This window comes from Fundulus heteroclitus, chromosome 12 (genome assembly GCF_011125445.2).
Source record: "Fundulus heteroclitus isolate FHET01 chromosome 12, MU-UCD_Fhet_4.1, whole genome shotgun sequence".
NCBI classification, from domain to species: domain Eukaryota; kingdom Metazoa; phylum Chordata; class Actinopteri; order Cyprinodontiformes; family Fundulidae; genus Fundulus; species Fundulus heteroclitus.
In genome coordinates this window covers 38737485-38764900 of record NC_046372.1, presented here as the reverse complement: position 1 = coordinate 38764900, position 27416 = coordinate 38737485, and the positions used below count along the sequence as shown (strand labels likewise).

General features: G+C 43.8%; 1 protein-coding gene across 3 annotated transcripts; it reads left to right on the top strand.

Annotated features, from left to right (window-relative positions):
* Positions 1–1857: 1857 nt before the first annotated feature.
* On the top strand, positions 1858–26761 carry msi1b (musashi RNA binding protein 1b). 3 transcript variants are annotated; one of them, XM_021310340.2, is made up of 15 exons: positions 1858–2161; positions 2458–2498; positions 3693–3774; positions 3953–4037; positions 11787–11828; positions 13668–13760; positions 16741–16789; positions 17282–17364; positions 17440–17557; positions 18912–18992; positions 21099–21155; positions 21438–21500; positions 23747–23901; positions 25966–26011; positions 26120–26761. In XM_021310340.2, the coding sequence occupies exons 1-14, from the start codon at positions 2103–2105 to the stop codon at positions 26005–26007; spliced, it is 1050 nt and encodes a 349-aa protein (XP_021166015.1). In that variant the 5' UTR covers positions 1858–2102; the 3' UTR covers positions 26008–26011; positions 26120–26761. The 3 variants fall into 3 exon arrangements, with proteins under 3 accessions (XP_021166015.1, XP_012707560.1, XP_012707561.1); XM_012852106.3 differs by having other exon boundaries at positions 26115–26761; XM_012852107.3 differs by lacking the exon at positions 21099–21155 and having other exon boundaries at positions 26115–26761.
* The last annotated feature ends 655 nt before the right edge of the window (positions 26762–27416 follow it).

Sequence of the window (27416 nt, the reverse complement as noted above, 5' to 3'; positions counted from 1 at the left end):
ACTAGAGCAGATAGCCCAACTTACACACCACCTCGTATCAGCTTGTCCTGCCATGCTCTATAGTGAGCAGAGAGGCTATAGGCATTCTATTCTGCTCAACATGGGTCAGCTGGTGCTTATCACTAGTGTTCAGCGAGCAAGAGGCAAGGTGTACCCTGGACAGAGTCACACAAGACAAACAACCGTGCACCAACACGCTCGCATTCAAGGGCAAATTAGACCAACCAGTCAACCTAACAGTCTAGTATTTGGACTGTGGGAGTCAGCTGCTGTGGCCAAAGACAACCCATGCTTGCACAGGGAGAACGTGTAGACTGCAAGACTCCAGGCTGGGATTTGAACCAAGAACCTTTGCAGCTAAAGATTGCAACACCATCCATCCGTTTGCTTTACATAATGTGTGTGTTTGTGTGTGTGTGTGTGTGTGTATATATATATATATATATATATATATATATATATATATATATATATATATATATATATATATATATATATACACACACACACACACACACACATTATGTAATGTATTTTATTATGGGGGCTTATATGCCCCATAATAAAATACATACTTCTGTCACAAATACTATTGTCATATGTATTGTAGGGGCTGCACTGTTGGTACCACTGTTGCCTTGCTGTTAGAAGGTCCTGGGTACGAGTCCCTGAGGTCTTTCTGCATGGATTTTTGTTTTTGTTTATGTGTTCTACAGATAGGCACCAGGTCCAGACTGGTTTTCTGTTTCTATTACAAAAATAATTAGGCCTACATTTTTGTTTACAATTTTTGTTTAAAAAGCGTGATACTGTGAAATCATGGTATTTTTTTCATACCATCAGAATCTCACATGTGGAAAGTTTGTTGCCACTGTCCTCATTTGATGTAAAGGAGATAATTGCAGATCTTCTCATTTCCATACGTAGATTTTTGCAGGTATTTGTTGTAGGTGTGTAATCCTTGTGAGGGACGACTCATTATTTCTTCCACTTAATTAGTTTTTTCCCCCCCACAGCAAAGTAAAGCAGCTGAATATATACCCTAAAGTAGGGGTGTCCAATGGCCCTTTGACTGATTGCGTGCGCCCCCCCCCCCACACACACACATCCACAAAGAATTCATACTTTATTACCATGTGTTTTACATTCTATTTAATTTCCTACTAAATAGGACCATATAGGACATCTAAACCAGCTTTTCTATTCATTTCTTAAAATTTCTTAAATACAGCGAGCATCTCCAAAGACAGAACCAAATCCTGTTTTTGTTTCTAGCTGAGAACAGACGACAGTTTTACCTTTTGTTCTGTCTTTTAATACGACTAACATGCAAAACCTTTTTGAAGTTATGGATCTACAATGATTGACACATCCCTTTCCTACAAAAAAAAAAAAAATCTAACTAATTTGATTAATTAAATATTGCATGTTCATATTTTGTGGAGCATGTAAAAAACCCCAAAAAGAACACATTTTTAATTTTCTTGTAGTTTCAGTTGCTTTGATGGTAAATGGCCTGAACTTATATAGTGCTTTTCCAGTCCTATGGACCACTCAAAGCACTGTACACAAGAGCCACATTCTCTAACGCACACACCAATACGCAGCTCAGGGTTAAGTGCCTTGCCCAGGGGCACATTGGCATGTGACAAGGGGAAGCTAGAATTGAACCCACAACCTTCCGATTGCAAAACGACTAGTCAACCCATTAAACCACATGAAGCGAAGTCTGGAAAACATTTCCCTGAAGAGAGACCAAAACGTTGCACGACAGACCCGGTGTCTTTTACTTTGAAAGGCCACACCGGAAGCGCCGCAGTGGCTCTCATCCACCTTGACGGCGGAGCCGCGTGCCTCGGAGGTAGCGGTGGCGGGATGAGAGAGGGACAGCAGCGGGGACCGAGAGAAGGAGGTGGAGTCTGTCTGTCCCAGTCTGCATCTGGCCCGCTCCCCTCTCTGTCACCCCGGGCCAAACCCGCCCAGCTCCTCTCACTCTCTCTCCGCCTGTCCTCCCGCACGGCTCGGCTCGGCTCGGCTCGGCCCAGGACGCACCAACCCGCCCACCAACCCACCCAGGCTCACACACACCGAGAGGACTCGGCATGGACACGGAAGGGAGCCAGAGCAGCCTGTCCGTCACGGACTCCCCTCACGACCCCTGGTAACGGAGAAAACACAAACCCCCCAAAAGTTTGTCTTTGAAACTTTGTGAGAACAAACGGAGCTTTTTCTGTGAGAGCCGCGGAGGTGCGCAGGCAGACGCTCACACACGCACACCTCCACCCGGAGAGCCTTCATCTGACCGCAGATGGGGCTCTCTGGAAATGCATCTGCAGCTCCAGGGTCTCTCTGAAAAACCCCCAGCAGCAACTAGTGCCAGTGCTGTGAAAGTACACGGCCTCTCTGAATGCTCCTTTGTTGACTCTTAATCTGCATATTTTCTCACTTTTTCCACAGCAAAATGTTCATAGGTGGACTCAGCTGGCAAACAACACAAGGTAAACTCTTTTTTTTTTTTTTTTTTTTTTTTTTTTTTCCACCTCCGGGTCAGCTCAAACGCCGCTGTGATGTTTTTCAGTTACCGCACAGATTGAATGAAATCAGTGATTTTTTTTTTTTTGTGAAACCTAGATTTGGTTATAGTTGTGTTTTGGTTTGTTCTTTTCAACTTTAAATTTAAGACGTCCTGTTGAATGAACGCCCCCCATTGAGAAATGGCACAGGCTGCATGACCTACATAAGCTCATTGAAAAGTTTTATTTAAAGCAGAGATTACTTGGCTGGAGACTTGGGATCAGCCAATTTTCTCTTGGTCTGCACTCATTGGTAATTATCTGAGCTTTTTATTTTAATTTTATAAAGTCCAATTTATTTTACTATTCATTGAATGCATAAAAAACTAACACCACCTACAATTTTCAGTCTATAAATGCATCAGCAGATCAAAAGCTTAAAAGACTGATTTTTTTTTCCCTCCCCCAGTTTATTTTATGCATCAATGTGAAGAACCATTTCCATTTCCAGCATACAAAGCATGTGAATTTTGAGTTTGATTTAAAAAAAAAAAAAAAAAAAAAAAAAAAAAATCAGAGAAAGGTTTAGGTTTCATGTGTTGATGCAGAAATGTAAGTAACCTGAGAATGCCTTCATGTACCTTATTCTCCACTACTGCCAATTTTTAAAGGGCCGGCTCTTTTATGTGTTATATCCTTGGAGAAAAAGTTGGATTCAGTGGACATTGGGTTTGGTGCCTCAAATATGAGGGGGTGGGGGGGGGGGGGGGAAGGAAATCGGCATCGGCCCAGGATAGCCTGATTGGTGCATCTGTAGCTAAGGAAATATGCTTTGATTGATAAGTTTGGATAATGCAGTAAATTATTTGATTTCCTGTTGAATTCCAACCCATCGCCTCTGTTAGGAAACCCTTCGCATGCTGTCCTCTTTTATGTGTTGTAGCTTTTAGGAAAACTATGAGAGGTAGCAGATCAGAGGAAAATCAGAAATCGGCATCAGCCAGAAATAGCCTGATTGCTCCATCTTTAAAGTGAGGGTTCTTTCTGAATATTATGGAGAGAACCCCAGCAAAAGACCCCATATTTAAGCACAAAAAATCCAAAAAAACGTCCCACTTGTTGACCTCGTTCGCAGCACGTCTGCTTCTTCCCATCGTCTCGTTTCTGTTTCTGTCTCAGAGGGTCTGAAGGAGTACTTCTGCAAGTACGGCGAGGTGAAAGAGTGTATGGTGATGCGAGATCCGGTTACCAAGCGCTCGAGGTGAGGGAACTGCGAGGCTCGGCTTCTCCCCGTCGAAAGAGCTGAAAGTTTATCTGAGCTCGGCCGATTCCTCCCTGCTCCATAACGCACCGTCACGTGTCGACGTCGGTGACCCTGCGCGAGTAACGTCTTTCTCTCCCCCCCTCCCCCCCCCCCTCCTCCTCCCCAATGTCTGCAGGGGTTTCGGATTTGTCACCTTCGTGGACCAGGCCGGCGTGGACAAAGTTTTGGCCCAGAGCAGACACGAGCTGGACTCCAAAACAGTGAGTTCTCTGTGTGTTTACTTCCCAGCACTGCCTAATCCCATGGCTCAGTGTTTGATTAGTGGATTTTTCCAGTAATCTGCCAGAAAGGTGCAAGTTTGCTACGATGTTTAGTGTGTTTACTGAGGGGTTCCAGTGTGCCAGTGGGTCCCCCTCCTCCTCCTCCTCCTCCTGTGCCATTAATACACAGTCCGGGGCCACGGACCTATGCTTGCATCTGCTGCCGCACCTCAGATGGGAGCACTTTACATGATAAAGTCATTAGCCGACACATGGGAGAAAGTGCTCTCTCGTCTCTCTTCTGCCAAACAAGGCAAGAAAGTGTCACCCAGTGTCAATTTCCATAGAAACAAGGGAAGCAGGACAGGGTTGCATTCCCTGCCAGCCTTTTGATTTGGCCTCTCCGAACACTGAACCCAGACTTGTATATTCTTTTTTTTTTTTTCTTTTTCCTGTCCCCCTGAGGGGAGGAATTCACCTAACAAAAAGTTCCTCAATGGAACAAGCGAATGCAACCTGAAACCATCAAGGTGTGAAAGCAGCGACAATCAAACTCCTGCGAGCTTCCCGTCGATCTCAGCCGGAGTAAAGCTGCGAGTACGGCGGTGGAAAAAAAAAAAAAAAAAAAAAAAAGTCGGCGCGCCACATTCAGGCCCCTTTCACCTGCACAAACGGCAACTTAAATGTATTAATGGACTGTGTTGCAGACTGATTGTGTGTGTGTGTGTGTGTAAGTGCTTGTGTGTCTTTTTTGTCAGTAATGAATGTGGGCTGGTCTGGGAACAATGTGGCCTGTTGGTCACCATAGGGACCACTGCCCCCGCCTCCCTCCTGAGTTGGGAGTGGTGATTGGTTGCGGGTCGGGTCACTGTATTGAAATGAGGGGAGGCTATTTTCTGCTCTCCCCCTTTTTTTGTGCTTTTGGCGACTCACCTTCACGAGCCTTTGGTGCGACAAGTGGACGCCAGAGAGGAAGGGGAACCTGGTAGAAAATGCCATCAGCGGCTCGGTGTGGGAGCGTGTTTTTTTTTTTTTTTTTTAAAAAGACGAGCGATTCTCTTGATGAGGCTGAAAAGTGAGGAGGGTGGAAGCTGTTTGATGGAGAGCAGCTCTAACTGATCCATTACTCCAGTGTCTGCTGCAGGCAGGAAAAGCTCTGACAAGTAGCGCCATCATGGTTGGACGCCACTAACTCACCATGGGGCTCATTACCATAGAGATGCCCCCCCCCCCTCCTCCTCCTCCTCCTCCTCCTCTCTCTCCCGCTTCCAGATGAAGAGCAGCTCTGTCACAAAAGATACCAACACATGGTTTGCAATCATTTCTTGGAAACTATAGACGCAGTCACTAGAGGCCACCGTGCCGAGCGTGCACCCTCCCCGACGCACTCACTTTAATCACAGAACAATAAAAACTTCTGCGTGCTGTCTCTGCGCTAGGGCTCCTGCCACCTAAGGTTTGTTGCATCCCAACCACAAACTTCGGTGTGTTTCATTGGGATTGTTATGCATTAGGCTGAATTGTCCGAAGAGTGGCCCCCGGGGGGTTGGGGGGGGGGGTGATGTGGCTCAAAACCGCGCCTGCTGCCCTTGTTGATCGATGTACAGGTTTAACATTCTTATTAGGGCAAGGTCTTGCCTCACTGGCAAGTTAAAATCTGCACTTTTGCTTTATTTAAATGACAAATTTTAGGTTTAACATCCAAATCCACTTTTTTTTTAGCCCGTAAATACATTTTCTTGTGTACTTGGAGTCTCTAGGAGTGCTGAAAAGTTGAATGTCTTCTGTCCAGGTTCTGCCTGCCGTTGATGCATTTGGATGATTTGTTTGTTATATTAAAATATTGCATGTATAGTTTATTGTCAGTCAGGTAGAAATACCAGAAATTCACAATTCAATTGTGCTTTTTATAATAAGAAAAGTAAAAAGGCAGCCCACGTGTTAGTTTCAAGTTTCGATTATATAGCTAAGGGTTTGGACGCAGCTGTGGTAGGCCAACACAAAGTAGTGCATAAATGTGTAGTGGAAGGTAAAGGATGCATGTTTTTTTTTTTTTATTATTATTTGCTAATAAAATTCATTTCTGTTCAGCCCTCTGAGTTAATACTTCTGGGATCCGTCTCTATTAGCTTTTCCCAAGCGTAGATCAAACTTTTCGCCCAATCTTCTTGTATAGAGCAAGCCTAGTCCGATTAGATAAAAATCAAGACATCTTCTGTTAGCATTACCTTTCAAGTGCCTTTTCCAAATGTATGTAGGTCTGAGCGTAAATTAAATTTCAGTGTGAATGCGCTTTGATAGAAACATGATTTCCCTCTGGCTGCTTTATGTTTTACAAGAAGGTGAACCTCCACCTGAGTCTCAAGTCTTTAGCCGCCTCTAACAGGTTCTTTTCCAGGATTACCCTGTGATTAGCTTCGTCCATCTTCCCATCAACTTTGACCCGTTTGCCTGTCCAGGCGGAAGAAAAGCGTCCTCCACGGCATAACGCTGTGTTTCCTAGCGAGCATTGGTCAGATGGTAAAGTGTAGTTTTCCCTACGTGGACGTACGTTTTGCATGTAAGCTAACGCGTTGAGTTCTGGTTTCATCTGACCGGAGCAAATTTCCCCCATGTTTGCTTTGTGCCCTGCGTGGCTAACAGCTGCCACTGGCTTTTATTCGGAGGTATTCCAGAGTAAAGGTGTCTGAACGCACCTTTTTAAGGTTTTATTTGGGAATGAAAAGGTTAAAAAAAAATGTCACCGTTTTTCCTTTTGCTTCACAATCGTGTTCTACTCCTTGTTGGTTGACTGCGTAACGTGTCGCCGGGAGGTCCGCGCCGGCCTCGGCTCTTTGAGGAGAGGGCTCAGTGATCAATCACAGGGGCAGGACGGTGAGCAGAGTAGTCCTTTAGACCGCTCACCCTGTGTCCCCCCTCCCACCCCACTCCCACCCCCCCTCTCATGCGAGCAGGTTATCCTGTTAGAGAGGAGAGAGAGAGAAAAGTTCTCCAGTGGCAACAGAAAGAATGTGCCATGCTGTGACCGAGTGAACCACTCCGACGCTGGAATTAAAAGAGCTTTGCAGAGCCGCGAGGCTAAAGAGCAAGTACAGTGCTGCACAGGAATTTATTGGTGCTTATTGTGTTGGAGGACAGATGCGGACCAGTTCTGACCAGTGCGGCGCGGCGGGCTTTGCTGTGATTTATGCAGCTAATGCGCAGCCTGTCGCCCTTCTGGGTGTCCTCTCAGCTTCCCGCTGTTTGCAAAGTTAGGGACGGCCGTTACAGGCTGAACTTTTGTAGGACAAAAGTTTGCTGCTCACTTAGGAGTTTAGCACAAAGACACCTCGGCCATTTGCTGCAACCTACCCCCCCCCCCCCCCCCCAAAAAAAAAAATCTCTTTCCATACTGAACTGAATGGAAAAAAAAAAGTGCTTCCAGTGGGGGTGGTTGTGTGGGATGACCCCATCTGTGATTACTATGGCTCTCCTCCTCACTAATAGGATTGGAGTCATCAAGCTTGAGTTGGTTCTGGAAGATGTTGAGCGCTGCTGCCGAGTCGACAGGTTGCGCTGCGTTGCGATCAGCCCGGGCCGTGGCAGACAACGCGGTCGGCCAACTGTTGCATGCGGCCTGTCAGAGAGGATTGCCCTGATTTCATAAACCTCTCTTGGACTTAGGTGCAGCTTCTTCTCTGTTACCTTGCCACACGGCTATATACACAATAAGGCTTTAATGACGTCAGAGACTTTACTTACCTCAGAAGCAATATAGTGAAATACAGGGACAGTTTTTTTTCTCAATGTTTTGTGTACTCTAAATCTTTAATTTAAACTTCTGTTTGAATGTCTGTAACAGCTTTGCCTATTAGGGGAGGGACATTTTTTTTGCCGTTTCTCCTTTGCAAAATAGCCCAAACTCAGTTAGATTGAACTGGGAGAGTTTTCTTTGACACGTATTTTTAAATCTTGCATCAGATTCTCAGTTTAAGCACACATGCTTTGATCACGGTAGTTCTGACTGTACGTCTTTAGGTTGGCTGTGGAAGGTGAACCTCTGCTCCAGTCCTCTGTCCCCTACATGCAAACAGGACTTTTTCTTTTTTTTGCCATGTAAAACCAGATTTATGGAGTGTAAAACTAATAGTTGTCCTAATCACAGATTTTCTCTGGTCTTCAGGAGGCTGTTTGTTCTCAATGTTCTCCAGCACGCCTCTGAAGCTTTCAGAGGAATGCTGTATTGTGTATTTGTTGTTGCCCAGATTAAATAACACACAGATTAATTCTAGGTATTAATTAGTTAACTCCTGAAAGCAATTAGTTGCACAAATTTTTTTTGTAGGTATATTAGAGTAAATGGCCTGTATGTAAACACATGCGACACTACTTATTTATTTTTGTAAAAGCATGTTAAAAGTATGCATAATTTTCCTTCCACACAACCCCGACAGCGAACAGATTTGTCCGAAAGGTTTGTTGTCGTGACATAAAAACGTTTCGAGGCCTTTGCGTACTCGCCTCCAGGTAAAGAGCTGCGATCTTTTTCGCAAGGATGTTTCACGCCGCGCCGCATCCAAGTTGGAAAGCGAATCGATTTCATGTTGATTGTTTATGTTTACGTGTTCTGGGTAAGTACACATGGAGACGACGGCGAGGGTTCAACGCTGCACGGCAGAAGGCAAATGTGCCGACGATCAGCACTTTTTGCCGACCCACACACGGCAAACTAACATAATTCAAGAGTTCATTGTGTCTGTTTAATGTCCACCATTATCCCCAGCCCTCGAATGTGATGTGTGCTGCCACACGTGTTTGACTTCTGTTTGTGTGTGTGTGTGTGTGTGTGTGTGTGTGTGTGTGTGTGTGTGTGTGCACAGGAGTGTTGGACATCAGGAAGGGTTGGTGACCGGAGGTGACTATCAGACTAGTCTAGCCACCAATAGAGACTAAACAGTAGACTCTGCATCTGATCCTGAAGTAATTAGCATCTAGTGGTTTTTCACTCTGCTCTCTAGAACAGAAGTAAGACGAGAGAAAATATCTTCTTTGAGATTTTGCGGTGACGTCGGCTCTATTTAGAACCATCACTGTTGCCCTCACTCTGGTAAACGCATGTGGTTTACCATAGAGGCTCTAGCTGTAGTTCAACTCTACCCTCTCATGGTTAAGGACTAATCATAGCGCTGTACTGTCTCACCGTCTGTTAGTGTAACAGAAGTACAGTGTGGCGTAGTCTAGTTGTTCTCTAGCTCTATTAGACCAGCCATAGACTAATATAGAGGTCTCAAATTCCAGTTTTACACACTGTCTATGATTGCATCTTCATGGCATGGTGTGGTTCTCTCTCCAATCTGCGGGCCTCTCCGCATTACTACGGACCTCTGCTTTCCAAAGTTGTGACTTTCAGATTGACATGTTTAGGTAGTTGACACAAAGCCTCATTGTCCACTTTTCCGGGAGCGATGAGTAGGAGCCGCAGGGCAGAGGACGGTCCGGATCACCTGAAAGTGAGCAGAATAACCGACGGTCCTTGTTGTTGTCATCGCCGGCGTCAGAGAGGCAAGCGAGCAAAAAAAAACAACAAAAAAGAAAAAAAAAACATGAACGTGGCGTGATTGACAGCTCCCGTCTTCTTCTCCTCGCCCCTGGTTTCTCTCGCCCTCCCTCAGACACGCTCTGGGCCCTCCTCGCCGAGGAGGTGAGGTGCGTTGGTGATTGTGGTGCCCGTGTGAGATTCCATGAGGTCACATGTCACACGGTGGTGATGAGGAGACCAGCCGACGCTCCCAGGCCATCCACCTGAGCGCTGACATGTGTGCACATATGCCCTTACATTACGTGTATGGCTCTATAAAGCTCAACCAATCATTCTTGGTTAGATTTTTACTCTTAGTATAAAAGAAACACATTTATCAAGAAGGAAAAATCAATTAACGTTTTTTTTTTTTACAGTTGCCAGTTTGTGTTTTATAATAATCATAATAATTTCAATAGCTAAGTTTGAACAGTTTGAGAATCGCCTTGGTGAGAGAACATCACAAAATGCGAATTTAACTTTTTACCCGTAACAATTTAAAAGGTTCTGTGGATACACAGATTATTATTGGTGTGAAAAAGGATTTTAATAGAGGGGCCACCATTTAAATTCAGTAAAAGTATTGCACATAAAAAAAAATCCACCTTCATGCATCCAATCAGCATCTGTACCTATCTCCTTTAAATTCTTTAAGCTTACAAAGCATCCTAATACTGAGTTAAAAAGATCCACTGCTTCTTCTCATTAATGTCCCACTTGACACCATCGTATGTTAAAGCTTTCAAAAAACCAGGATAAAACATTCAAAACTAGTCACTTAGGGATTTGTTTCATACAAAAAAACATAACAAAAAATTACTTGGAGTTCAAGTATTGCCGGACCTCTGCCCCTCCCAAACATCTGTCTGTGTGTAACGTTTAAAGTAAAACTGACGGTTAAACCCTAAATTATTCACATCCCTGGCAGATTTACGTTTAAAGCAATCTTTTGAGTTGACCAACATGTTTCTTCTGATTTGAAATAATTTCAATGTTTCGAGCGGCTCAGCCAGAGTCCTGACTTGAATCTGAAAGAGAAGCTGTACAGGGGGTTAAAGATTAGGGTCATGGCGAGGAGGCCTTCCAACTTCAAAGACTGGCCGTTTATCAGCAAATATAAAACATCCAACAACATAAAGCATAGAAAAAGCTGCTCAGCAATTATAAGGATTTCATTGCTGTAATGCCAATAAATCTCTTTTTTTCCCCCCCACTGATTATTGAGAAGTGAATAAATGATTTTCATTATGCCCTTTCACAATAAAGTGTACATAAAAACACACGTGGTATTAAGTTTTAGTATCTGGGTTAGCTGGCTCATTTCCCATCAGAAACAAACTTCTTAATTGAATAAAAGTCATTTTAAAAATGTAGTCTGCCAGTGGAACGAATCATTTTGCGCTCAGCTGTACTCTGCATACTTCCAGTAAGGTTTTGAGTTTACTTCGGTTTAGCTTTCTGCTGCAGCTTGTGGGAGGAATGGTTGAAGATTAGCTAGAAATCACAAATTATTATAGATTTATAATCATCACTGTCAGATTAAGATTGTACCATTCACAGATATTCAGTAATTAAAGCCTTTGCTGTGTGAATCAAAGAAGCATTAATTGCATACGAGTTTCTTAACTCAACAACCCAGGGAGTTGTGGTTGTTTTTATTTGTGTCTCAGAAATTATTACTTTGACTGGAATTTAATAAATCCAAAAAAAATAAAAATTAAGGCAATATTTCCTTTTTTCTGGAAATGGTAATGCTTCTCTAGTCAGGCAGTATGTTGTTGGTACATTTAATAAAACTATTGAAGCTTCATTCAATTATTCTAATTATTTTAAATGCACAGCTAGGAATGTTTGCCGCCGCCGCCCGGTAAAAATGTCAGCTCTTGTGTTGTAACTTATGTTGTGTTTATTAGAGCTTTCCATAAAAGTGATGTGTAATCTTCGTCTAGAAAGAGTTTCGTGCCCTGAAAGACTCACCAATGGTGTCATCTTTTCATACCAGCACGACGAGTCTAAACAAACAGGTGCTTTTGACCAAAGAAACGTCGGAAGCCAAAGCAACGGGATGACATGGATTTTTTGTCTTATTTCAAACTATTTAAAGAGGGAAACATGAGGCCCTTATATCAGAGGAACTGGTATCATGGGCCACCGCTCAGCAGCTCCCTGTTTTTCTCTGTCTTCTCTTCTAGATTGATCCAAAGGTGGCTTTCCCTCGGAGAGCTCAGCCCAAGGTGAGTTGAAACACCCCCTCCTGTTGTAAATCATTTCTAGGTGGTTAGCATGTGTCAAGAATTTCAAGAGTCTTACCAGTGCAAATACCGCATACCGTATTTTTCGGACTATAAGGCACTCCGGTAATAAGACGCACTGTAAATTAACGTGTCTATGTGTGTCTTAGTCAACATATAAGGCGCACCGGATTATAAGGCGCATTACATATTCTTCCCTAGTGTGTAATATCACTCCGCCCCTACGGTAGGGTGACCAGACGTCCCCGATTTCCCCATTTTTGGATGACAAAAGCTGTCTCCGGAAATGTCCCCAATTTTAGTGTATCCTGATGGAATAAAAAAACTTTAGCGCAACAAGAGGTATTTACCCGGTCTTGCCACTGTCCCGACATAGTAGGGCTTTGGCGAACGCACCTTCCCCGCCCCGTCAGTGTTGCAGTTCCAACCAAACAAACCAACCCCGTAGGCAGAGATTCTGTGCTTACCAAAATCAGAGACGTCCCCGATTTTCATTAGAGAAATCAAATCTGGTCACCGTACACAGCTCGCCCCAGAGAGGGAGAGCTGGACCGAGTAGCTGGACTACACTGCCCTGCTTCTAACATAAGGCCAAATGAATTTACCTTTTATATTGAATTAACTTACTAGGGTTTATTGTTGCTTGCACATTCTTTGGGCGAGGGCTAGATTTATAAATATACATATCTGCCATTAATTTAAATGACATTACCTTGTCTTTCCCATTTTCAGTGGTGACTCAGAGAAATGATACTTCAAACATACATCATAGTTATAACCAAGGAAAATAAGAAGTTAGTGTTTTGACACTTTGTCAAACTAAAAAGTCTAGATTTAATGTATAGATTACAAAAAATCTTCAGTAATATATCTTTTATAAGGCAAGGAAAGTTTAGTTGTATAACGCAGTTCAGTCAAAAGTCAAAGTGCTGTATATGAACAAAACATAAGAAAAAAAAGCATTACAGAGGAAAGCACATTACAGTGGAATAGTAGCAGTAGGTCAAGATCTTGAACTCTTGTGCTCTGTTTGTCACATCAGCAGAGATAGAAGTAATACCATGTTGTCCCATTTAAGGATGCAGTTTGTTACAAAATACCACAAAGTCACAGTCCAGCAAAGACCACAGTAAAATCATTTTTATTTAGGGTTTCTACGCTGTCCGGAAAAGTTTGGATATGCTCCTATAATTTTCCAGATCTGAGTAGGTATAACAATAGAAATGAAAAAAGGTTTGAGTTTTCAGATTTTATTCTATTTTTAAAAGATAAGACTCAAACTTTCTAAAAACAATATACATTTTACATTAATTATAAATTAAGTTAGTTGCCTTAGATTTGCCAAATCACAAATCGAGTTTAACAATTTAACCATCATCCTCGCTGCTTTCTAGGATTCTACATAACTGGAACTTTTATTTTTTTTAAATTCAGTCTGATTTAGATGCCAAGAAACAAAGCTTTAAAGCATCTGTTTTTTCAAAGTTATAGATGGAGAAAGGTGTCTTTTAAAGGCCCTGTGTTTAGTCCTAATTTGACAAGTCTAAGCGGTATTGATTCTGAGAAACATCTGACCTAAGTTAGTCTAGATGCTGAAAAAAAGAAGTGGAATAGCCCTATCCTGTCACACACTGCTAAAGAAACATATATAAACTAAAATCTGACAACTGTGAGTGCCTTGCCATGTTAACAGTTTTCTACTGAAATATTTCTTATTGAATTTTAAAAACGTGTTTTAACCTACGTTATGAACTCCGGCTGAAATCTCCTACTTTCAACGACCTTAGCTTGTGATTTATCGTCTTGCGTTTTTCTTTTCAGCTGGTGACTCGAACCAAGAAGATCTTTGTGGGCGGCCTGTCGGTCAACACAACTATCGAAGACGTGAAGCAATACTTTGATCAGTTTGGCAAGGTGAGGGACATCGTTTCGACGTCTTTTAAAACTGCGGTTGTTTCAAAATACCAGAATGAGGGGAGAAAAAAAAAACAATTTGTCAGTGTTTCTCTGAGGCATCAGTACAGAAACAAATCAACAGCTTAGAAAGTGGAAAGCACAACATCCCACCAATTTGGCAGGTTTTTGGGAGAAAAACTTCACTTTGAGCCGAGCGGCTGCCTGGAGACGAAGGAGTTACTGCGAGGACGAAGAGGGTGCGAAAGGAGGGAAAGGAAAAAGTAATGAGGCGACGGGCAAACTTAGGGGTTGGGGGGGACTGCAAGAGGGAGCAGCGGGGAGGGAAGGGGGGGTTTCGGGGGGTTCTTGGAAAGTTTTGTACAGAGTGTGTGGTGATGGTGAAGAAGAAGTGGGGGGATTATCAGAATCTGAATTAATCTGATGTAACAGCTGCTACTACCCACAACCCCCTTCTGGCCCGTTACCGTGGTGACCTGGCTCGCCCATTGTCCCCAAGTAATTCTGTGGGTAAGGGGCTTTTTGTTCTGAAGGAGAAGGGATGAGGCGGGTGTTAGGATCACTCTGCTGGGCGAGCGAGGGGTGGCTTTGAAACACTAGACGCGAGTCGATTCATCCGCGTTGAGAACGATTAAACCCGAATCGCTCAGAATCCCCAATTCGTGTTTTCCCCCGAAATCACAGTTTCCGTCCAAACTTTTTCAAAATTTCACATCGAAATTTAGTTCAGCCGCGGAAGGCGCGAGGCAGAGAATAGACGACGGGCTCACAAAGGCTCCGGGGAGGGGAGGGCCTTACTCTGGAGGCGTAGGAGAGGGAACTGGGGCAAAGATAGGGCGGCTGTGTGTCGGGGGCAACCAGGGCCATTATACCCCAAAACAAAGCAATGCAAATATTTTTTTTTTCTAGCTTGCTCAGAAGTTATCTGCATACGGGAGACTCCTCTCCAAACTGTTCTTCCTTCCCATAAATAAATCGTCTGATCGCGACGGGACACCCTTCCTCGTTGGTGATATGCTGATAAATTTGACCAAAAGTCTGCCAAAAAAAAAAAAAAAAAAAAAAAAGTCTTTCGAACTTTCTGAACGGCAAGGTGGCTGGGGCCGCTTCTAGGCACCAGCGCTTTTCCGGCCGCCGTGCCGCGCCACTTTATTTTCCCCGCCAGAAGCCGTGGCCTCGAGCTTCTCCGCGCTCCCTCCTCAATCATAACACCTAGATGAATTTTTGCCGAGAGGGATACCGAGGGGATGGCCGGTGAAATGTGGGCTGCAGCCATCCATGGAAGTTCCTGATTAGACTGCCTCACTGGACCTTTTGTGTCCCGTCCTGGTGAGGACAAAGGAGCGCGGAGAGGGATGGGCAGCGGATAACAGGGAAGATGAGAGGTGGGGAGGGAAAAAAAAAGAAAAAAGGGGGGGATGAGGGGGAATATTGTTTGGCCGGGTGCCGTTCGAAGAATCAAAAATGGCCGGTGATGTGGAATTGACTCTCATTTGCGGCCTTTACCGCTGCTGCTGTTTGCTCGTGTCCTTCGGGGAGATTTGTCATGAGCTCGTGTTGCGACTTTGCCGGAGACGGCGCCTAAACCTTGTTAGGTTGGATTTATGCTTAGTTAGGTTACCGCTCCCCTGGCAAGCGTGCCTCAGACATTACGCCGAAGGCCCACACACCTCTGGAGTTTTGATTGCCCTAAATCCTGACGACCTTTCTCTGCCGCCGAATCAGAAGGTGCGTCAAAAATAGCGGGAAACATTAAAGTTGCATCCAATGAGCGAAAACCTTCGGGATGGAAGCAAACGTTGGCTTGAGACACAGCCTGAAAGGTCCCCTTTCACACCGGCACCTTTGACCTTTCTCTGGGCAAATCGCCCTCAGGGGTTCACACACACACACACACAGACACACACACCGTCCTATCACTGACACTATTATGTGACTGTGACAGATTATTTTGGGGAACTTATCCAGTAAACTTAATATAGAGCATGAGCCCAGATGAATTTACCAAATGTTTACAAGTACCTCCGCATTGAGCCTGAGGTTTAAACATGTAAGCAGAAAGAGTGGGTCAGCTCTGACACAAGAAACTCTCTGAGTGTGTGTGTGTGTGTGTGTGTGTGTGTGTGTGTGTGTGTTGAATAGACACCTGTGTCTTTGCTCCATAAAGGGAGGCCGGGCCGAAGGGAGAGGTCAAAGGGAGAAGAGGAGGAGGACTTTTGGCTGACTGTGCCAACAAACAAAGCCTGCAGGCCTCTTTGTTCTCCCTCTGCCTTTGTTTCTTCACTTTTTTCCTTCCCTCTCCTCTTTGACCCAGTCTTTCCCTCTCTTACAGGACTCCCTCTCTCTCTCTCTCTCTCTCTCTCTCTCTCTCTCTCTGTGCTCTCTTTCACCATATCTCCACCTGTTGCCATTCCTCTCGCTATCAGCCCTCTGCGCTCTCATCGAGTCTCCACCTGCCTGCAGGATTCACCTTTCTGCCTCTGACTGGCTGCCTGTTTTCTCTCTTTGCGGCCCTCGTCGTCTCTCTGGCACTCTACCAACTTTCATAAAAGCATATTTGATGGTGGTTGAAGTTTTTTTTTTTTTTTCTCTCATTTCTTTTCTCTACAGGACCCTTTTTTTTTTGGAGTTGCCATGGAAATGTAAAACTTTGGAGGAGAGCAAAGAGGCACATGTTGGGGGTCCTCTGATAGAGAAACTGTTTACTACACTGCTTCCAACTTTTTATGCTACTTTTAAGCAAACATATCAGAACCTGTTGTGAACACATATTTTTCCCCGTCTTTACCCCCCCCCACCCCACCACACACCACCACCACTTTGTAACCTGTCTCTTGCCTCCTCCCCCCTCCTTCCTCCTTTCTGTCCATCTGTTGCTGAGCCGCCCTGCAGAACTTGAGAAGGGCTGAGGTCAGGCAATATGCCGCGTGGCAGCGCCGAGCGCCGCGCTTAAAAACCTGTGTTGTTTGTCTCCCCTCAGGTTGACGATGCCATGCTCATGTTCGACAAGACCACAAACAGGCACAGAGGTGAGACCAGACCGACCCGCCTCTCTGTTCGCTTCTTTCTCCTTTGCTCCTTGTTGTTCTCGATTTACCACTCTTCCTCCAGCCCTTCCTGGGTGGTTATTGATCCCCCCCCCCCCCCCCCAAAAGAGTCTCCTTCCTGTGGGCTGAGCTGGAAGAGACAAACGGGGCTAGTCTAATTAGCCAGTCCGTTAATCAGGATCAGGATAAAGCCTCCTTAAGCACCTCCTCCCCACCCTGGGATTGATCGATTATGACAGCCTACCAGCTTTGCCCAGTCCTTCTGTCTAGGAAGGAGGGGGGGGTAGGGGTGGGAGGGGGTCAAGGATGAGTGCAAAATAGCAGCGTTGAAAGTGGGGGAGGGGGGCAAACGTGTTAAGCGGCTATTACAGCACTAATTACTGCAAGCTATTAGCTCTTGTACAGTACAGAACGGCCTACCGTCTGAGTTTTTTTTTTTTCCTTTTATTTTACGAGTTCTTGTTCTTGTTACAGGGTTCGGATTTGTGACATTCGAGAACGAGGATGTGGTTGAGAAGGTTTGCGAGATCCACTTCCACGAAATCAACAACAAAATGGTGAGCGGCTTGGACGGCAGCACGCCGCGGAGCAGAATACGGGCGGCGCCGATTTAATTCCCGTCCTCTGAACAGGTGGAGTGCAAGAAGGCTCAACCCAAGGAGGTGATGTCCCCCACGGGCTCAGCCAGGGGGCGCTCTCGCGTGATGCCCTACGGGATGGACGCCTTCATGCTCGGAATCGGCATGCTGGGTGAGTTTCTATCGATCGCAACAGGCCGGCCGCTGCGGCTGCCGCGCCGAAGTATCCGCTGCCTTAAAGGTTGCACGGCGTCTCATGGGGAGCTGGCCGGCGATGTCCGCTGCTGCCTTTAGGAGCTCGTCACTGCTTAGCATTGAGGCTAGATTATTTTTAAGAGGATAGAAGTGTCCTAAATGTTTATTAGAAATGTTATAGGATGAACCAGTGAAAGGAAAACAACATAGTTTTGTGGAAAATGAACACTGCTCACCACTTAAAACCCACCAGCCCCACAGTATAACATGGTGGTGGCAGCGTCATGCTGAGGGAAGGCTTTCCTTCAGTAGGGATATGGAAGCAGGTCAGAGCTGAGAGGGAGCTGAATGTAGGGCGATCATGAAAGAAAACTCGTTAGAGGCCTCAAAACACTTGAAACTGGGGCAGAGATTTACCTTCCAGCAGGACGATCAGCATGAGCAAGCAAAGTATTTACTAAAGGGGGATGGATACGTCTGCACGCGTTACGTTTGTGCTTTCCAGCTGTGAAAAAATGTTGAGAGCCATATTTCCTTTTTCCCTTCCCCCTGGAATTATGTGAATATGTGCTGATCTTTCCCCTAAAATCCAAAGGAAGCATACATTGAAGTAAACTGTTTCCAATGGGACAAAATGTGAAAAAGGTCAAATGTAATAAGCATTGTTGCAAGACACTGTGTATATATATATATTGCAGTTATTTCACCTTGCTCTTCCTTTTTTTTTTTTTTTTTGCACACCTTAACTCGCTCATTAAGACCATTAATTGATTGTTTTACTACAAATTAAGGCTTACATAAGAGGGGCTTTTCCTAAAACTTTTTACGGATGCTCCTAAATGCCTTTTGCTGCTTCTTTGTTTTGACTGTTTTTTTTTTCTGCAGTCATAGTTTTGTTCTTTGCTTGTACAGTACTTGTGACAAGTTTAAGAGCCAGAAACTGAACTCGCCATGCCAATGCTACCACCTACTGTTCAGACCGAGAACTACCCTCTGTCCCTTAGTTCATTTATTAATTAGCAAATTAGCAAAACGCCATACCTGCTCACAGTTTGGAGAAAACAAGAATAACTTGTTGAGCCCACTGATGTTGTAAATCGTTTTTGCGCGTTCAGCCGAGAGTGAAAGCGAAGCCTAAACCGGTGAGCTTCTCGTTATTGTTCCTGGAAGGAAAACCAGAGCATAAGTGTAGAATTACATCCCATGTCACAGACTCTTTTTAAAGGCCTCAGTGTTGAGTCAACAGGTCCTATCAGTCTTTAGTGTGTGTTTCTCTCTTGTGTTTTTTTGGAGTTTTTCGAAGGTATTTACCCTAATCTTCTGCCCCGCAGGTTATCCCGGCTTCCAGACCGCCACTTACACCAGTCGGAGCTACGCGGGCATCACTCCTGGATACACCTATCAGTTCCCTGGTAATCGCAGCACGCTCACACACTTTTCCATCTTGTAATAACTAAGAAATAACAAAAAAATTAAACATTATATAGTATATATCGGAGAGTTCAAACTAAAACCGGTACTTGAGAAATTGGTTTATGTAAAAAGAAAAACAAAAAAACCCCACCAACAATAGCTGTTGTTGTGTATAAGTGGATTATTAAGCAACCTGCTGCTCCAGAACACAGATGATTGTGATTCAGGGTATGTTCAATGACAGCGAATGTGGCAATTAACCCCAACAATGTCATTCAACGAAGCTCTAAACATTTCCCAGTATCTACCACTGTAAAGGAGGTATGCAGTCATTATGACAAAAATAAAAGGAGCAAAGCAAGGTCAGAGCAATGGATTGATTTTACTGTTTGAACATGTGAACGTAAAACATTTATTTAGTCCTGCTAGACACCAGACTGTGGTTTCATTGCGTCTCCTAGTTGAGAAGTAGAAGCTGCTGTCTTCTACTGGAACCAAATGAACCAGCATATTGTCTTGGTTTAAACACGTGTAATAGAGATGCACCGATCAGAACCTCATTGAGAATATAAGTTTAACTCTTTGACTTCTCGATACAGTTAAGATATTCCTCTTTAAGCACTATAACATTAAGAACCACATTCAAAACTCTTTTTGTAGCATTGCTGCTGTTAGCAGTCATGAATGATTTATATTATGACTTATGGGAGAGGTGCCGTCACATCGTACGTGTGACAGAACAGCCGCCGTAAATCCGTTTTACTAAAATCAAAAGCAAATTATTTCAGATCTAACACTTTAAACGGCTGTTAGCATCTTATGTCAGGGATTGTGTTTGCTTTATATGCTTTAGACTCCAAGATTTCCAAAAGGAGGCCAATATTTCTAGCAGGCTTGTGGCTGTAATATGTTCACCCTTCCTGTTATCTGCTTTAAATCACGCTCTCTCTCACACTCTATCACAGCCTGAATAAACAGCAAAAAAGTCTTCGAAAATATAGGTTCTATTAATATATCTTTCTAAATATCTGTGCTTCAATGGACTTAACTTTAATCTCATAATAATTTCCCTAATTTGAGTCTTTGAGCAACAGCTTTCACTCTGAAGAATGTTGTTGAGCTGGTAGCGCTTAGCGTGGTGAGTTCACTGATCGGGGAAGAATTGGACTTTTTGAGTTTACGATGGACCAGCCTCTGGTGTGTTCAGGACTGTGGGAGCTGAAAATCATCTGAATCTGGTCACCAGCTGATTTCTGGGTGCATCTCTAACCTGTGACGTTCTCCCAGCAGCAGATTCATTCTTATCCTAAATGCACAATTTGAAGACAGCACAAACACTTTGTTTTGTTCAGATGCCAACATTGCTCTTTGGTTGTCTTTGTATTTAGATAACCTGCATTCTGACTATAGGATCATGTTTTGTGCACACACGCTTGTAATGCAAGCTTTTCCAATGACACCTGAGGCCATTTCTGGTCATCAAGACCAGATGCTAAGTAAACAAAACGGCTTTTAGGGCAATAATTGAATGACATCGCCTCCCAGATCTTAGCACAGCGGGGTGGCATTTTAGATTTTGAACAGCAAGAGCAGCTTCATATCGAACTTGCAGCAGACACACTGTGACAAATACAAACATGTCTCCACAGATGAAACACTGTGAGCGTAAATGGCTGCTTGTAAATATCAGGGAGTGGCGTTGCTTAGCTCATGGCGGTGTTTGTGTGTGTGCGCATGCTGGCATGGCCGTGTGTTACTGTAGAACGTGTGCTGATCATCTGGGAAATAACCCTAAAATTAGATTTCCGCCACAGAAAATTAGAACTCTTGCTTTTTAAATATGAAATCACTCACTTTGATTAGAGTCACTAGCTCGGGTGACACATTTGTAACCAAATTTTTCTTTTTTGCCTCTTTTTTTTTTTTTTTGTTGGAAGTGAAGAGTCTTTCCATCCTTTTAATTGCTTTTTGCATTCCTGAAGCCCTGTCTGTTTAGCTCCTCCCCTCCGAGGCGTCTCCCCTGCCTTAACGTGTGCGTGTGTTGTCCATGCTGGCGTGTTGTCGGCGGTGTGTCTCTCAACAGCACTCTGATGTTTCTGTTTTAGAGTTCCACTTAGAGAGGACTCCCCTTCTGACTTCACCCCACCCCCCTGAGCTCACAGGTCAGTCAGTCCCTCCTCTGGACTTTACAAGCAGCACCTTCTCAGTCTGCTACTCCACATGTTGGCACCATCACCTGATCACTTCTGGTTTGCATGTTTGTGTTTGTCAATCCTCCTCGGTTTCCATCTGAAGGCAGGATTGCTGACCGTTACTGTAGAGTGATTTAAAAATGGGTTTCTGTGGTCGCCGGAGGGAGATCCGTGGGCTTATGCTGCAGTTGCCCGTCAGGTTCTTCAGAACCAAGATGTATAACCTGAATCTTTCCATATGCGCCTTTTCAGCCATTCCTCTCACAGCGTATGGACCAATGGCAGCGGCGGCGGCAGCAGCGGCAGTCGTTAGAGGTACAACATTGTATTTCCTGTAACAGAGGTGCAACTACAGCGCCTTACAAAAAGATCTGCACCCTTTGAACCTTTTGACATTCTTTCATGTTAGAAAAACAAACTTAAAAGTGTTTTGTTGGGATCTTATGTGACGGACCACCATGTAGTATTGTGTAATTAGTAAGTGGAGGAAGAAAAATCATACAAATAAAAAATGTTCATTTTTCTTCGACCTTTTACTCCAACATCTCCAAATAAAACCCACTGCCAGCAGAGGTTGTAACCTTCAGAAATCAACTATTTGGTAAATACATTCCACCTGCTTTAATCTCATTATAAATCCAGCTGTCCTGTGGTGAGAGGTGTTTGTTTTAGAGAACAAAAGTGAACATGCAGCATCAAGAAGACCAAGCACAGCAGACAGGTCAGGGACAAAATTGTGGACGTGTCACCACTGATAGCCATAAAAAGTAGAGGATAAGATAAGATAGTCTTTATTGATCTCACATTGGAGAAATTTACTTGTCACATCGGCTCAATAGTCAGAAGCAGGTGCCAAAGTAGGAAAAGGTGCATCGGTTATATACAGTGTATCTTCATATATACAGTGGATCAAAAAGATAATGAGGGAAAAAAAATAGAAAACAAATATATAAGAATAAAAAATACAGGCGAAATTGAAGTAGGCAGATGATGTCATATGTACATTCACTGTGATATGCATATATGTATATACATATGTGTTGACATATTTTCACGTGGTGATAGCAGCAGAAGTAGCTTCTTTCAGGATTATTGCACAGGTTATAGCACAGTGTATGAAATAGATTATTGCACATAACTTATTATAGTTATGGTTACAGTTATAGTGCAGCATTGTATAATCTGGTAGCAGCAGGAATGAATGATCTGCGGTAACGCTCCTTTTTACAGACAGGATGTCTAAGCCTGGCACTAAAGGAGCTGGCACTAAAAGAAAGATGTGGTAGAAGGTGCTCTGGACAGATGAGACCAAACTTGAACACTTGACCTCCACATAAAATGCTATGAATGGGGGGCAGCTAGCACTATACATCCCCCTGCACAGTGCACACACAACCCCTCATTTAGATGTGGTGGTGGTAGCATCAGGCTGTGGGGTTGCTTACCTTCAGCAGCAACAAGAAAGCTGGTCAGCGTTAATGGAAAGATGGATGGAGCTCAATAGAGGACAATCCTGAAAGAAAACCTGTTAGAGGCTGCAAAAAGACCTAAGACTGGGCTGGACGTTTACTTTCTAGTAAGATAACAGCCCTAAACTTAACAACCAGGGCTACTATGAAATGGTTTAGATAAAAGTATAGTCATGTGTTAGAATGGCCTAGTCAAAGTCCAGAGCTGAACCCAGTTGAAAATCTTCAGTAAAACATGAAAATTGACTGAGCTTGGGCTGTTCCGTAAAGACCAATGAGCTAAAACCTCAGTCTCCAGATGTGCAACACTAATGCAGACGCACCCCCAAAGGGCTTGCAGCTGTAATTGCAAAGAAAAGTGGAGGCAAATAGATGCACTGCATTTCATGTAGGAGTTTCAGATTAAAAAAGGCTAAATGCATGTCTGTCTCACACTTTTCTTTTGTAAACAATTTTGGAAACAATGTATCATTGTTTGCACTTATCCATATAAATACATTGAAATCTGTTGTGGCCCGTAGAAAATGTCAAGTGGTTCAGGGAGTATGATTCCTTTTTCAGGCGACTGTATTGTTTAACGGGTTTGAGCCTGTACACGGCGCTGTTATTTGCCCTCATCTGAACGACAGATCAGGAGTCACCAACATGGTAGCCCCCAAGTACCACATGTGGGGCCCTCGGGCCCGCTTAAAAAATAGCACCACCCACCAGTGAGCTGCATCTAAAATAGTATTTTATTGTATTGTGCTTCCTTTTTAATCACAATTCCTTTGTGTTTGTATAGATTTAAAAATGACAAAAGCAAAGTTAAGGTCAGTACAGGTAGCCCTTCGTATGACACAGTTTCAAAAAGCTTGGTGACCCCTGCTTTAGATGAATGCGAAAGTCATATTTTACAACACACCTTTGCTCCATAGTGGTACAAAAATGTACGTATTCAGAAGTGTTTCCTTCTCCATTACTCCAGTCAAAGCTCTCGCTCAGCTCTGGTTTAGATGGCAGACAGTTTATTTCATTCTTCCCTCCTATAGAAAACTCAAATGAAGGTTGCAGAGGCAGTCCATCTGTGAAACTGTTTCATCTTCCTTTCAGGCTCCACCCCTTCTCGCACAGCAGGATTTTTAGGAACTAGCAGCCCGGGTCCGATGGCAGACCTGTACGGAACGGCCAGCCAGGAGTCGGCTGTCAGCAGCTACCTCAGCGCTGCGAGCCCAGCCCCGAGCACCGGCTTCAGCCACAGTTTGGGGGTGAGTTGTCCTGAATGGTGGTTTTCTGCTCTAAAAAAGGTTCACGATGACCAAATATATTGGACTTCCAAAAATGTCTTGCTGTATATCGTTTCTTAGATTAGCTCATCTAAAGTGTGTCTGTATGCACGTAAATGTAGGTAACTGTAAGCCAAAACGTGGGATGATCATAAATGACGGTAACAGGGTAACAACTGATTCATTATACCTCTGTTAATATGTCTGCAACTATTTTGTGGTTAAAAAATAAATAGGTTAAGCAGGTCATAGATAATTGGTGTTACACACGCAAACACCCCCTACAAACATGGAATTCTTGTGTATTTTTATGCTCTTGTTTACCTAATTTGATGAGCAAATCTGTAATTCTACCACCTGGAAAATAAAAAGATTGCCTTACAGCGAGACATTAATGTTGTGATCTGTTTCATTAGATCCAACCTGAACCATCAAATACCAAAGTAGAGCCACACTAACTGGACATTGTTATGCTTAGACGTTAATAAGCAGAATTTGTTCCTCCTGATTTTTTTTTTATCTTTTATTTTTCTCATGACCCTTTGTGACTTTAAAACATGTATATGGAGGACAGCTTGTTGGACATATCCAAATTGTTGAAAGGTTGTGGTGAGACAGCCTGGTGTGGCCCTTTTTATGGAGAACCTGCAGCGTCTGGCCCTGAGGTGGTATCGCTCTTCAGCCCTGCAGGCTGCTGCCCGGCTTAACAGACCTAACAGAGCGCGGCTGTGGCTGAGCAAACACTGTTCGCTGCTGAAGGGATGGAAATAAGCAGCGCTGGTTCTAATTTTCTGCCATAAAAAGAAAGTAGGGGCATTTTGAAAAACGCTTGCTAGCACTAGAAGATGAAATGGATGTCTGCAGCGCATTCATGCCCTTTGAACCTTTTCACATTTTAACATGGTATCACCACAGACAATGTGTTTTATCGGGATCTTATTTGATAGACTAACACAAAGTGTTGTGTTGTCGTGAGGCGGAAGGAAAATGATTCATGGTTTTCTAATTTTTGTTAGAAATAAATATTCAAAGGGTGCGGCATGGATTCGTATTGAGCTCAAAAACTTTGCGGAACCACCTTTCTCTGCATCTGCAGCTTTAAATCTTTTTGGGGTATGTCCAAAGTCTTTGCCCATTCGTCTATACAAAAATAGCTGAAACTCAATCAGATCTGATGGAGATTGTCTGAGGACTGTGGGAACCCTGGGTCTGGACTTTGACTAGACCAATCCACATAAATATGCTCTGATCTAAACCCATTGTAGCGCAGGCTTTATGTTTAAGGCTATTGTCCTGCTGGACAATAAACTTTTGACTTGTAGCAGCCATCGTGGTTAACTGTTCAGGGTAATGTTTGTTTTTTTGCATGTAGGGCCAATAAACTCGACCTTGGTCCCGTCTGACCAGAGCACTTATACAGCTGGTATCAGACCCTAAGCAGGTCTTCTCACGGCTGCCATTGCTCTGTCAGTTCAGGTGGCCGTCCGTGTCTTGGTAGGTTTACAGTTGTACTCTAATGTTTCCATTACTGTCAGATAGGATATTGCTTGATAGGTCAATCATCATTTAATCCTGATGATGCCTGCTGTGTTCTTGGGTCGTTCACTAAAGTTCTGGAATAAATCTCTGAGGCCAGAGACATAGAAACGGATCCACTGCGGATATAGTGTACCACTTTTTAGAGCGTTTTAGATTTCTAGTTTGTTAAGGTTTTGGAAAACCATCTCTTTTTTTTCTAATTCAGGCATTCAGAGCTCTGTTGCTCTGTCAAATACAGGTCCACCAAAATAAGTCTGTGGTCGTAAAGTGAGAAATCGTCGCAAAGCGCTTTATATATTTTTGGCTTTATTTAAATTTTGGACTGCTTTCTTATTTTTTTTCCCTTTTTGTTTCTGTCACTCACCACCGCCTTTTCAACCAGTGAGCATGGGTGTTTTTGTGCCAGCGCAGCAGCTGTGTTAATGAGCCGATACGTTAGGACAGGTCAGGTCAGAGTGTGCATTCTGCCTAACGGTGAACTGTAACCTGGCATGCTTGCTCCCACAGGGCCCTTTGATTGCCACCGCCTTCACTAACGGCTATCACTGAGAGCGTGAGTCTGTCCGCCGCGCTGGCTCCCACTCCTCGAGGTGCAGCCCGTAAGACGGCTGCAGCTCGGCCGGCCTGCGAAGTAATCAAGCTGCTTTGTTTGTCAGTGCAGAGCCGCAGACTGAGAGCTGGAAGGAGTTGAAGCTACGCTGGAGCTGATCTGGTCCGTCTCTGTCCAGTCCACGTCTCCCCCTGCTGTGTTCGGGTGGCTGAACCTTCGCCCCCCCCTCCCCGCCCGGTGTCAGCCGCATCCCAGCCCACATTACTGACACCACACTAAACTCCACCTTAACCATCACTTTGCAGAGAAAAAAAAAGAAGAAGCGTATCACTACATGTTATAGCAACACTTTCAGATGCTGTATTTTTTTTGTTGTTGTTTTTGTCATGTTTTCTCCTGCTGTTTTCCTGTTTTTAGCTGTATTTTATTTAGTTTATTGTCCTCTCCCAAAGGATCACTGAGAGAAGACTAGTTAGGTCTCCAACATGCCTGTTTCAAGCTGTAAAATGACTGTATATTTCTCTATTTTACGCTGATTTTCAACACTTAATACTAATTTTTTTCTGAAATTATGTCAGGAACTGTTTATCTGGGTAGGTTTTAACCATGAGTTGTTACACTAATTATTGTCTTAGCGGCGCGGACAAATTTACGGCCCCCAGTAAAAGTCGCTAAAAAGCTTTAAATGACATTCATCTTTTATTGCAGTAGCATAATCTCACACTGAAGAATGTAGAAAATCCCAACCTGTAATTTGAATATACATTTATTTGTTGAAGGTGGTTGTGGAGGTGGTGGTGGTGGTGGGGGACTCCAAACAACCACGATGCGTGCATGTGGAAAGCGTCCGGTGGTTGCTCTGGCGACACAGAGCTGCTCTAAACTGAGGTTTGGAGACTGTTTTGCCTCCTTTTCTGCCCCGCTCACTGTGTTGAGGAGCCAGAGAACCTTGGATCCTGGTCCAGCTATAAGAATCAGACATACTTTAATAATCCCAGAGGGAAATTACTTAAATGTCTGCCACAGTTCTAACTTAAAAAAACCAAAAACATTTTCTTGTCTTTTAAAGATCACCCCACATGTGCCCTCCTCTAAGGGTACCATCGCTTTTGTATTTCCTTTTTTACAAAGTGACTAAGAAAGACGGACCCTTGTCTCACTACGTAATTATGCTTCAGAAAAAAAAGAGTCAATTTTAAAAAGGTAGAGTAATAATTAAAACACTCAAGTGATATTTATTTTACCCGAGAGCCAGCTTTGGTTAAGTTAAAAGCTTCGGGGATGAAAATCAGTGCTTCCAAATCCGGAAAAGGGTAGAGTGCCTTCTCCGGGTTGGGGAGGATGTCCTGCCCCTAGTGGAGGAGTTCAAGTATCTTGGGGTTTTGTTCACGAATGAGGGGAAGATGGA